This window comes from Schistocerca americana, chromosome 2 (assembly GCF_021461395.2).
Source record: "Schistocerca americana isolate TAMUIC-IGC-003095 chromosome 2, iqSchAmer2.1, whole genome shotgun sequence".
Taxonomy (NCBI): Eukaryota; Metazoa; Arthropoda; class Insecta; order Orthoptera; family Acrididae; genus Schistocerca; species Schistocerca americana.
Window position 1 is genome coordinate 892261142 of NC_060120.1, and position 13763 is coordinate 892274904.

At 37.4% G+C, this 13763-nt stretch overlaps 1 protein-coding gene across 2 annotated transcripts in view; it reads left to right on the plus strand.

The window, feature by feature from the left end:
* LOC124595841 (glutathione S-transferase-like) overlaps positions 1–13763 on the plus strand; it is a 76009-nt gene that overhangs the window by 45672 nt on the left and 16574 nt on the right. For both annotated transcript variants that reach the window (XM_047134740.1, XM_047134741.1), the window contains exons 2-3: positions 4390–4525; positions 10959–11126. In XM_047134740.1, coding sequence (XP_046990696.1) covers positions 4390–4525; positions 10959–11126 — 304 coding nt within the window. The remainder of the gene's footprint in view (positions 1–4389; positions 4526–10958; positions 11127–13763) is intronic.

Consider the following 13763-nt stretch of genomic DNA (forward strand, 5'->3'; position numbering starts at 1 on the left):
CCAACAACAAACAGCTTCTTTGTGGGACTGCTAAAGAGCACTCAGTGTACTTAATTTGTTTAAAAGTTATTGCAACAACAAAATGGTTGCAAATCGTCACAATTGATTCTTCTATAACTTCACACATCTGCTTCACGTAAATGGTACTGAACATAGCCTTGAAATTCTGACAGTGTGAAGAGCACAAAACGTTGTCTATCAAATACAGATATCTTGTTTACATTACTGCTAATTTCTGTTTTAACCTGTCTTAAATTTTTTCCCAAACTTGAGCTACCTTAACATTTTGCAGCCCTCCACTGAAAGCCTCTTAAACTTTAATGTTTTTGCATTTTGAATTCAGAATTGTGCACAGTTTATTTTAGTTCTTTGGGAAAGATTTGTGAAAAATTTCATTCAGATAGCAGCTCATCAGGTGGGGACCAGTGGTCCATTTGATGTGGAATGACTCAATAAGATTAAATGCTCATATAATTTCACATGAAATTGTTTCTAGTGGACACAACCAATGAAAGATTCTCCTAAATTTTAAGTACAGTTTTCTTAAGATCAACAGAATTTATCACATTATTTTCCCCTAATGTGCTGAGCAGTTTATTTTATTACCAAAACTGTTGGACTGGAAATGCTCTATGTACAACATACCGTCTTGTGTTTCTCTCGCTGTTTGGTATGTAACTTTCCTTGCAGTATTTACGCAATTGATTTTTATTAGTGTTAGCATTTATAACAACAATGATTCATCCCAGTTAATAATACAAAAAGCTTCAAAATAATTGTTACCAATGGTTTGCTTAAATGGTTGTGTAATTGTAAGTATTGTTGAAGATTCATCTGTTAACAATAGCCACATAATACAGGAAAATACCTTTTACTATTTTTTCCAGACTAAGGTCACACAGATGGTGTCATTACGAATGTTAACATTTTAGGAAGTCGTCATCAGATGATCTGAATTTGAGTAGATGCACCAAATAGCTGCTTATAGTAAGTAATCTTTATTCACAACAGTCTGGAAACACATAAAAAAAGGTATTTTCCTGTATGATGTGGCTATTGTTAACAGACGAATTTTCTACAAATCTTAAGATTTTAAACCAATTAAAAATTACCTGAAGCAGACCATTAGTAACAATTATTTTGAAACCTTTTGTACAAGGGCCGTTCAGAAAGTAACCTCCGGTTGATTTAAAAAAATACACCAAGTTAAATAAAAATATTTTAATATATACATCTTACAACTACATCTTTGCACTATTTTTCTACATGCTCTCCATAGCGATTGAGGCACTTATCATATCTCTTCACAAGCTTTGAAATTCCTTCTGCATAAAAATCGCCCGCTTGTGCCTGGAGCCAGCCTGTGACCGCATCTTTGAACTCTTCGTCGTCATCAAACCGCTGTGACCCGAGCCATTTCTTCAAATGCATGAAGAGGTGATAATCACTTGGCGCCAGGTCTGGGCTGTAAGGTGGATAGTTGATAACGTCCCACTTGAAGGACTCAAGAAGGGCCGTTGTTCTGCGAGCAGAGTGAGGACGGGCGTTATCGTGCAAAAAAACGATACCGGAAGTCAGCATACCACGGCGTTTGTTCTATATAGCCCGTCGTAACTTTTTTATTGTTTCACAGTACACGTCTTGATTAATGGTCGTACCACGTTCCATGAATTCAAACAACACCACCCCTTTGGCATCCCAAAACACCGTTGCCATCAGTTTTCTGGCAGAAAAATCTTGCGAGGCTTTTCTTGGTTTGGCAGGCGAATTTGAATGTGCCCACATCTTTGATTGTTCTTTTGTCTCAGGGTTCACATACTTAATCCAGGTTTCGTCACCAGTCATGATTCTGTTTAACAATGGTTCTCCTTTGTCCTCATAACGTGACAGAAAGTCTAATGCAGAGGCCATTCTTTGAGTTTTGTGGTGGTCGGTAAGAATTTTGGGCACCCATCGTGCACAGAACTTACGGTAACCCAATCTTGCTGTCACTATCTCGTACAAGAGAGTCTTAGAAATCTGTGGAAAACCAGTAGACAACTCCGACATTGAGAAACGTCGATTTTCACGAACTTTTGCATCAACTGTCTGAACGAGTTCGTCAGTCACCAATGATGGTCTACCACTCCTCTCTTCATCATGAACGTTTTCTCGTCCACTTTTAAATAAACGTACCCATTCACGGACAACTCCTTCACTCATAACTCTTGGTCCGTACACGGCACAAAGCTCACGATGAATAGCTGCTGCAGAATATCCTTTGGCTGTAAAAAACCTTATGACAGCACGCACTTCACATTTGGCGGAGTTTTCTATTGCAGCACACATTTCAAACTGCCACAAAAACTAAACTAGCGCAGGTACGACGTTCACTCGACCACGGCTTGATGCCGACTGACCTGTTGAGTGCGTGAACGCACAGATGGCGTCGCTACTCCCCCCACAACCCGCACTGTGACCAATCGGAGGTTACTTTCTGAACCGCCCTCGTATTATTAACAGGTCTGAAAGAAGAAAATTTGATCAGAATGTAACTCTTGAAAAGGATGTGTACAGTAACTTGACAAAAGTGCAAGTTTTGGTGTGAAAATAATCTGATAATGACTTTCTGATGATTTTTTTTTTTTTTTTTTTTTTTTTTTTTACAATATGGTCACCATGTTCCTCTTAGGGAGTGTGTCTAGTTTACATAAGTGAAATATATTTTCACTTAGCTACAGGTATGAAAAGATTGTTATTGTACAGTGTCCTCCAGAAAAATGTATACACACTTTAAGGAATGAGAAATATTGCTTATGTGTTTATTTTACATTTAATAATTGATCACACATGTTGTACAAACTTCAGTTTAGCACATGGCTACTTTAAAAGTTCAAAATATTCTCCCTTGATTGCGGTACACATAACAGAATGTCGAGCAGTCACCACAACTACGTCAGTCAATGTTACACTGGAGATCGGTGCACATGTAACTGTAATCGCCTGGCGATGTTCCTCCAGCATGCATGACTTACATTGATAGACATTATCTTTCACAGTTCCCCACAAGTAAAAGTCCATAGGTGTTAGGTGTGGCAACCATGAAGGGAACTCTTTGTCCAATTTTATGCCCCAGAAAAATGTCATCCAGGAAAGCTCATACAGCTAGGTGGTAGTGCAATGGTGCCGCATCCTGTTGGTCGAAGACCTCTTGATCAGCTCCATAAAGCACACATGCGCACGTATACCTGGCAAAATTGATGTGCGTAACATATCCAGGTACATTTCTCCTCTGACAATAGCATCAAAGAAAAATGGTTGTACTAAGCCTCTAGATGATAGTCCACACCACACATGAGCCCCTGATAGATTGACCACTTTATCCACATAAATGTGCGGATATTCCGGTGCCCAGTACACAATGTTACGCCAATTCATGGTTCCATTAAGTTTAAATTGTTCCTCGTCACTCTACACTACCTTCATCACAAATTGTTTGTCATCAGTTACCATTTGCTGATCATTCACAAAACTGCATTCGGCGATCAGGATTGTCATCATTAATCTCGCGCAGTAATCGTGGAATGTAAACTTTCCACTTGGAAGCTTTCAGAATTCTTCGTACAGTTGTACTGTTAACCCCCACTTCATGTGCACATTACGTAGCAGAATTCTGTGGAGAATTAACAAACTTTTCCAACACGAAAGCTAACGAAGCAGGACTTGTAGCTGTATGCTGTCCTCCTGATCTTCCTTTGTGAATATCACAAATTGTTCCATGCAATTCAAACTTGTCAGTGATGTGTTTAATTGTTAGGCAGGTTGGTGGTTCTGCTTCAAACTCCCACCTCCACTGACATTGCACTTCAATGGCATTATCAAACTTGAAAAACCACTTTACAATACATTTTCATTGCTCGAAAGTCAAGTGTGCTCCAGCCACTTTGTTTGTTCAAAACTGAGATGAAAGAACTGCTGTTGAGGCAAAGACCATACAACAACACACTCGTAACCCAGATTGAACGACAATATCGATATCTCAATAGAGCCTGACAAAGAGTGTATACATTTTTTTGGCTGACTCTGTAGAATGTATACTATCCATTAATGTAAGTAATGTGTCAGTCTGAATAATTTTAAAAAAGATATTCTAAACATTGGAAACATTTATCCTGGAAGGCACTGAAGCTAATAAATATCAGTAGTTTTTACATATTTTGTCAGTGCTTGTGGTACTTTGAATTTATTTTTTCATTAAAACAGTGAGGAAGGTAGTAGACAGAGATATATGAATTAGAACCATTGATGTGGCCACACTAGAAGTAAATAATAATAAATAATATATTTTTATTTATATTAAATGTGCTCATATATTTCAATTTTTAAATTTTTAATATAAATTACTTCCAGATGGCACCAAAATGTAAATTAACTTACTTCGCTCTTATGGGGCTTGGTGAACCAATACGTTTTCTTTTGTCCTATGGGAAGATGGACTTTGAGGATATTCGTTATGAATTTGAGCAGTGGCCACCAGTGAAAACATGTAAGTATGGTGTCTGGATTAGTGTATACTTCATTTAAAACATTTCTTTTCTGTATCAGTATAGTTGTAGAAATTGAATACAAGCAATTTAATCAAAGATATCTAAATAAATTTGGTATGCTGAAAGGTGATTTTGTATCAAACGGTAGTATATGTAGGAAAAGAGAACTAACTCATGAACCAGGGAACTTATCAAGCAGATTACCATCTAACAAAAATATTGAATTCATAATGTTATGTTGTGTATGATCTGACAAAGTATATTTATATTTTAGGGGAACCTTGCTAGTTCTTGTAATTTACTTGTGCAGCTAATCTGAGTTTATAACACCTTCATAGACACATGAGTAAAATCATACTGTATTTAACAGTAGAGTAGTTAATTTAATCTAATAATATTATTTTCTTTGTTTTTTCTCTCTCCTTCTCTGTTTGTTTCTACTGAAGCTAACATGGTATGTCACACTGGAGGTGTCCAGTAATACAATTCACAATAATCTTTAATATTGATGCAAATTAACACATTTTAAGTGAAAGATTGTAGTATAAAATGATAGACAGCTCAGGGATCATCAGTATTTGCATTTGACTTGTAGTACCACATTCTAATCCTGGGTGTGCTTACAAACTGTTTTCATTTCAGTGCATAGTTATTGTGAAATGGTATGTACTTTAATTCCTCTTGTTGTCTCTCATGTGAGGTATTGAGTTATCTAAACCATTTAGCAGGTACCTGTAATCTGTATGTGCTTATCTTGACTTACTAAGTTGATGATGCCTCATATTTAACTTGAGATTTTTTTCCCTCAGGATGGTATTTAAATTCATGCAATTCACTGCAAATTTAATAGATACTAACACCATTTATGAATGAAGGGTGCCAAAATTATCAAGACTTTTTTAGGTTATATACACTGAGATTAGGCCACTGGCTATAAATGAGACAACAGATGAATAAATAGACTACAAAACCACTCTGGAAAAAATACAGTAGTGATGGAGCTTACTTTGGAGAAATTCAAGTCATTTACCAAATATCTGGATTTGTCTTGTGGCATTTCTGCTATTTGTGTTTCTATAAGACATGTTATACTTTTATTTCAGTTATGTATGGCTCTATCAAACACGTTTGACTGTCATATCTCTAACTGGATATCACCACTGCATTTCTTATTGGAGACATAGACAAAGAAACAGTCATGGAGCAGCCATATTTGTTGACCAATGTGATTGGATTCTGGGTATACACACTGTAAATCTAAAAAGTCAATTATGTACACAATTAGGCATGTAACAATGGTTAATTTAAGTTAAATGCAACTTTAAAATCAATATTATTGGAATTATAAAACTCAGACCCATGTCTGTATAGCCAATCAAAGACAACAGCCAGTCTTCATATTCATGTACATAGGTAACATAATAAATAATATAGAAATCAGGAATGAGATATACACATGCTTTTGTGTAAAGGTCCTAGGAACCAGAAGGTACTGCCAAGCTACAGAGGCCAATTAACCTGAAAATAAAATACAAATAATGGCAAATTTGTTATGTCTGAGAAAATGTACACCAATTCAGCATACAAGAAAGAAAGCTGACAAGGACACTACTGTAATTGGAAGTAATTTGCGTACATAAACAGCCACTTGAGAACACAAAACTCATGATTAATTCAGAGAATTTGTTTAATATCAATTCTACATTTCTGTCAGTTTTTGAACCAAAACAAGTTACACAATTGCCTTATCAAGCTACAATAACATTAATCATAATGCTCTTTGGCAAATGGCTGACTCCTGATGTGTATTGGAGGAACCATAGAGAAGAAAATCATCTACTTCTCCAGTTTTACAGATGCGGATTGGGGAAATTCTGGCACAAGGTAGAAAATCATGCTGTTTGTGGAATTCTGGTACTAGTGCAAAATTATATACAGGCTACAACTTCATATCCTGATGGGTGATATGATAGTTCTCAGTATGCACAAATCTATTGCTCTTTCACTGACTGAAGTCAAGTACAGCTGTCTCATTGAAGCAGTGAAGGAAGTAATTTAACTGCCAGTTTTCATGAAAGTACCAAATCTGAAGAAACTATCATACTTCATCTTATAATAACAATGAATATTCTGGAAAACTGTCGTGCAACTCATATTTTCACATGAAAATCAAGCACATTCAAATAAGGTTTCACTTTAAAAATATTACTTTTCTGTAGTGTTCTGACATTGGAATATTTGTCAACAAAAGATACAATAGTAAACATACCAGTGAAGCCTCTTCCACCAGCCAGACATGACAAGTGTATTAAATGACTTTGTATTCAAGTGTCTTGGATTAAAGTTTGATTTCTTTTAGTATAATAAGCTACATAACTTAAGATGCAATATAAAATGTAAATTGTTACAGCCATGTGTTATCATTGGTCACCATAAATGTTGCTGTAGAGCGTTAGCCCAGTCTTTATTTTTCAGTATTGTACAGTAAAATTGAAATAAATTGTTAAATGACTACATGCTGTGTCCATGAATCATCCCCTTTCAAATATTATTGAATAACTGAGATGCTGAGCCATTGATAGGCACATACAAAACTCTGAGAACTTTGCTAACTTTTGGCCAAATCCTTCTTCAGAGATATAGAGTATACATCTACACCTGCACCTGTACTTTACAAGCCTCCTTGTATTGTGTGGTGGAGAGTGCCTCTGGTACCATTATCTTCCTCTCTGTTCCAGTTGCAAATAGTGTATGGGAAGAACAACTGTCTATAAACTCTCTTATAAGCCTGTAGAGCTATATTGTGCATTGTGCCGGCACTGCAACTCAGGTGGGAGGGAGGGGGGGGAGAGGATGTAGGAAAAGACACAATTGGATGATAAGACAGATATAACAGATGCTGTGCTCAAGGCAGAGGGCACAAGGAATAGCACAGAAGGGTAAAAATGAGGTTACAAATTTGGTAAAAACGTCCTTGATGTGGTTTGTGTGTGTGTAGTCAGATGATGGTGTAGCATAGTTGGTTCAGACTCTGCAACATCTGCTATGGATGAAAAGTCCCTCTCAAGAGTGGCAGTCTCTGCTGCAGTTTGGGCACTTGAAATGTGAAGGACTTCCACCAGAGGCCACCCTCTCCTTCCATCTTGCCCTCTTCCTGATGTCTTCTTGTATGTATTCGTTCTCTGCAAGCTCAACCCCATTGCACACAGCATGTTTCCACTTGACACGGTCACCAGTATTTTTTCAGTATTCGCTCAGGATCCACGAGCCTGACATGTCCCAGCCACCTTAGACATTGGTGGTTTAGGAGTGCATGAATGCTGGTTGTGCTTGCGAGCCATTATACTTTGGTGTTGGGTACTCTATCCTTCCAAGAGATCTGAAGGATCCTTCGGAGATAATGGAGATGGAAGCTGTTCAGTCGAGATTCGTGTTTAGCAAGAGTTTTCCATGTCTCACAGCTATACAAAAGGGTGCTGATAACCCAAGCATTATCTGCTTTCAATTTAGTTTTTAATGTGAGTAGTCCATTCTTCCATATTCTGTTTTTCAATCTACTCATTACAGCCGATGCTTTTGCAATTCTTTTGGTAATCTCAGTGTCCACAGACAAGTTGCTACATATTGTAGATCCCAAGTAGGTAAAATCATCAACTACCTGCAGAGGATTGCTGTCAGTGCTGATGGATGGAAGGTTGGTGGTGCTGTGTGCCATGATCTTTAGTCTTTTGGAGGCTGATGATGGTAAGACCAAGCTTCCCACACGCATGTGATAACTTATACTGCAGCTCTTCCTCTGAGTTTTTCTACCAGAGCTGCATCGTCTGCTTACAACAACTTCCGAATAACAATTGTATTGACTTTGGTCTTGGCCTTGAGACAGACAATATTGAAGAGATTTCCATCAGACCTTGTTTGTAAATACACTCCCTCCTCACAGTCTCGAAAATCAAATCTCAGCAGAAGGGAAAAGAAAATGCCAAACAGAGTAGGAACTAGCACACACCCCTGCTTTACACCGCTATTTACAGGGAATGATTCTGTTGTTTTGCCATTGAAACAGACTGTTGCTTGCATTTTCTCATGGAAAGAGACAGTTAGTTATTATAGTAGTTTAGGTGGGCAACTAATCTTCTGCAGCAACTTGAAGAGCCCGGTTCTGCTCACTAAACCAAATACTTTGACGAGGTCAACAAAATCAATATACAGTGGTCTCTGCTGCTCAAAGCACTTCTCTTGCAGTTGTAGAGAAAAAATCGTACCCACGGTTGATCGGCCAGGTCTGAAGCCACATTGGGATTCTTGGTAAATTCTAGATGCTATGAATTGCAATTGCATTTGGATGACTCGTACATAAGCCTTCCCAGCTACAGTGAAATGCCTTGGTAATTGTTGCAATCACTTCTATCTTCTTTCTGTTTATACAAAGTAACAATCTTTGAATTTTGCATACTTAGTGGGCACAGCCTTCTTCCCAGATGGTTGTGAGAAGTGAATATAGGTGCTGTAGAAGGGCAGGGTTGTTATACTTAATAATCTCTGCAGGGATCCCATCTTCACTTGGGGCCTTTCCATTAGCTAGGCAGTCTATCGCTCTGCCAAGTTCTTAGACAGTGAGCATTGCATCGAGCTCTTCCATAACTGGCATTTGTTTGATGGCATCAAGTCCATCCTTCCTTACTTCATTTTCGGCTGTACACAGCTCAAGGTAGTGTTCAACCCAGCACTCCATGTGCTTGCCTTCATCAGTAATAACTTCTCCTGTCTTCGTCTTCAGAGGGGCTGCTTTTTGGACAGTTGGACCAACCGCTTTCTTAATACCATCGTACGTTGCCTTAATGTCCCCATACTTGGCAGCTTTCTGTATATCTGCACATAAATTTCGCCTAGATGTTTGTTGCGCCCTGTTCTTTGCTTCACTCCAGTCATCCAAAGTTCTTCAATTTGGGTTTCTTGTATAAGAAAGCAGGGCTTCCCATTTTGCCTCAATGACTGTTTCCATCTCTTCCAAATTTTGCTCATGCTAGTCCTTGTATCTATTCTTTTTCATTCCATAGGCCAATACTGGTGAGTTGTAGAGAATCAGAAAGTTGTGCCCATTTTTTATCAATATTCATTTCTGTTTGTGCATTTCTTGATAAAGCACTTTCAAAACTACTGGCAAATTCTTGTTTTCATTGAAAGCTATGAACATGATATGTGTTGATCTGCGGTTGACCTCTCTGTTTAGCATGGTGATATTTCTTAGGCGTGAGCCTCAGTCTGCTTGCCACCAGAGCATGGTCAGTGTTGCAGTCAGCACTATGATAGCTTTGTTTCAGTAGGACATTTTTTTTAGATCTGAACGCCAAGCTAAGACAAGATCAAATTGGTGCCAGTAATGAGAGAGGGGATGTCACCAGGTCACCTTGTGTTGATCTTTAAGTTGGAAATATGTGTTTTTGATACACAGGCCATGAAAGCAGCGTACTTCCAGCACTCCCTGGCCATTATCATTTATTTTTCCCACTCCGTCATGACCCAGACAAGTCAGCCACATGTCATTATCTGACCCAACTCGAGGATTAAAGTCGCCTAGAATATATAGTGACTCTGAGCCAGGCACTTCGGTTATTCTGTCACTGAGTAAATCGTAAAACAGATCCTTCTCTTCTATGCTGGATGATAAGGTGGGAGCATACACATTAATGATGGTGATGGTTCCACTTGAAGAGCATACTTGTAAAGTAAGAATCTGCTCTGTTCTACCAGATTGTAGCACAATACTGTTCAGGAGGGCCGTTTTTAACTGCAGTTCCTACACTTTGAAGTCTGGGCTCATCTTGTGACTTCTCCTGCCAGAAGAATGTATAATTAGCTTCTCTAATAGAGGCCATGTCTGGTAGCCGCATCTCCTGTAGTCACACATTGCCCTAATTCGAGCAGTGGAGCTCTCTATCAATAACTGCAGTCTTACAAATGAAATCAACCTCTTGGGAATCATTGATGTCTCTTAGGCACATGGTCCTGACATTCCAGGTGGCAATATGGAATGGCGGTTTCTTTATTATTTCCTTTTTGTTTCTTGTAGGTGTACTTTATCTACCTCCACACACTTTATGAAGCAGGGAGATGACTTAAGAATTATTTTATGACTAAATTTAGAAAAAAATGTTGACAGAAAAAGTTTTTCATTTTTGCAAGAACTTGTGTTGTCTCACTTTGAGGTGTCACATGTGTTCAAGGATTCAAGTTATAGCAGCAATATGAATAGCTATTCTGCATCAGAATTCATCATTCATGTTTTCTTTTTATCTTTGTATTTGATTACTGGAGAAATAAATCTCTATATATAAGGATTTCAAAGTGAACTCACCAGTACAATTAATTTCATTTATGTGATTTCTCTTTTGTTTATGTGCAAAAGATGAATTATTGTTTCCAATTTTGAAGCTACACCATATGGAAAGCTTCCCCTTCTTGAAATTGATGGAAAGAAGATGCATCAATCCACTGCTATATGCCGCTATTTAGGCAAGAAGCTGGGGCTGGCAGGTGAAAATGATTGGGAATCTGCTGAGATTGATATGGCTGTTGATACGATAACAGACTTGAGATTGAGTAAGTTTTGTGTTTATTAATATTTGAAATACGGTTTATGAAATAATTAATTTCATTCTAGATGTATAATGTACTAGCACAGTGTTTGACAAACAGAATCCACATGTTATGGATTGAAACCTACTATTTGGCTGCTCATTATTGTAGATCTAGTATGAGAAAAGGTGGAGTTGCAGTTTCTTTATAGAAATAATGAAGTATATAAATCTCTAGATTTAAGTGAATACTGTGCTAAACAGTGCTTGGATGTGTGTGGCAGAGAGGTAATTGAATGTAATGCAACAGTTGTTGTTGTGTCAATTTACAGTGTTCCTGCTGGAACTTCATTGTTTTTCTCTTTTCCGTTGCTGTCTAGGAAAACTAATTCATTCATTGTAATGAGCTACTTTCATTTGAACTTCTTAACAGACAATAGAAACAGAATAGACCTTGTACACCTGATGTGCTATTACAACTTAGTGTCAGTGGTAAAACTCTCAAACTAGAGCACCAGCCAATTCCAGTACTTCAGTAGACAACATGTTTATACACAAGGATGGATATAATAATTTAACAGTGAAAAATATTATAGATGTCCTCTTTGACCATGATGGATAGTTTCTCATCATAAAAAGTAAAAGAAAAGTAAATTTCATGTGAAAAATCTGGAGGATTATCATCAAACGAACCATGGAACACTTTAATCATCAGCTACAGCTTGTGGTCTGGTTTCCTGTGTGTGCTACTGTTGATGTTAATTCCATATTTAATATATTTGTTGTTAATGAGATTACAAGTGTATTTGAAGAAATATTTCCTAAAAATTTAGTGGAAACCTTTTTAAATCAGGTTGTAGGCCTTGGATTACTATGAGTGTCAAAATTTCTTGTAGAACAAGAGAGGAGCTTTACGCAGAATGCCAAGAAATCAAATAATCCAAACAAGATTATGCATTATAAACTGTACAGTACAATTCTTAACAAGACTATATATAAATAAAAGATCATGTTTTTGAAGGCAGGAATTGATAATTCAAACAATAAAGTAAAAACTATCTGAAATTTCGTATAGAAGGAAACAGAAAAGTGCAGGTTTTAGAGACAGAAAAAAATAAATAAAAAATGTAGATAATCTCATTGTGTCCAAATGCAGGTGCTGATGTTTCCAAAAAAATCTTTTTAGTAGTAACAGAACAAATAGGGTTATGAGGCTCCATAAATCAAGCCAGTAATTTTCTGCAAGCCAGTGTATATAGCACAGTACAACAGAATGAGGTAACAGGCACTACACAGGAAATTGAAAGAATCATTAAGTCTGTGAAAAGTAAAAATTCTACAGGAGTTTGCAACATATTTAATAATTATTAAGATACTGGTATAGCCATGTAAGTAAAATCCTTTTCCACATTTTTGATGCATCAGTTACGCAAAGAATAGTTCCTGAAAGGCTTTAAATAAGTTGTACAACCACTGTATAAAAAGAGAGAGAGGGGAGATCATGCTAATTATCAGTCAAGCTCTCTGCCCTCTAGTTTTTCTGAGGGTTTGGAGGAACTAATGTGTGCCAGAAGTATTAAGCATGTTAGTGACCACAATATCATCAGAAAAAGTCAATTTGGATTTCAGAGAGGGTGATAAATAGAAGATGCAACATTTGCATTTTCTGTCAATGTTTTGGAGTCCATCAATAAAATAATGAAAATGTCTGGAATACTTTGCAACCCAACAAAAAGGTTTGATTGTGTCAGACACCTAATACTGTTACACAAAGAATAGAAATCAGAAAGCAGGTATCTCACCATCATCAGAGTGGGGTATCATTACGTGTGGAGTTTTTCAGGGCTCAGTTTTGGGCTCTCTACTTTTTATTATTTTTATTAAGCTGAGGCCTGAAGCTGAGGGCTACACTGGAAGCAGTGTAGCTACTTGGAGGGTCTCATGTGCCAGGCAGGTCTCAACAGATGAAGCTGATGAAGTATGTCCTGTGATGTCCCATCTTTTCCCATGTCATTTTCCACAGTACTTTTCCCCAACACCTTAGGACCCAGTGGCGAAGCAAATGGAAGAGGAACACTTCACAGCTGAGATTCCAAACTGGCATGTCAAATGAATTGGGTGTAAAGATGCTGCTCATGGCAGTTCACTGCAGTTCTGGTTTGTGAAATAACCTGTCTGATACCCATGTGCGTGATGTATGGTTTACAAAATCATAGTGAGTGGGTAACTTCCTTGTAATCTGAGATCCACCTTAAACTACCAGGTGAATGGCAGTTTCTCCTGTCATTCTCTTTAAAGTTCAATGGTGATGGGATAAGGATGACTGTGACAATGGTAGATATCTTAATATAAAATGTAATAGTACCATTTACATAATACCATAGGATGATACCACAACAAATCTGCATGACTGACTTGTTCTGTATCCTATGATATGTTCACAATGTGGACCACAGAAACAAAAAATGATGGATAAATAAGTAAATAATAGAATGGAATACCAAATAACATGACTAGTTGTCCACTTAGATCTTCACACTATCAGGCCAGAGCATATTTTTCACCTTGAACATCTTCGTTAAATAGGGTGCTGATGGTCTTTACATGTCCAACAGACACAATAATGAAACAATATTGTTGTATTGTGATTCACTAGCTTTAC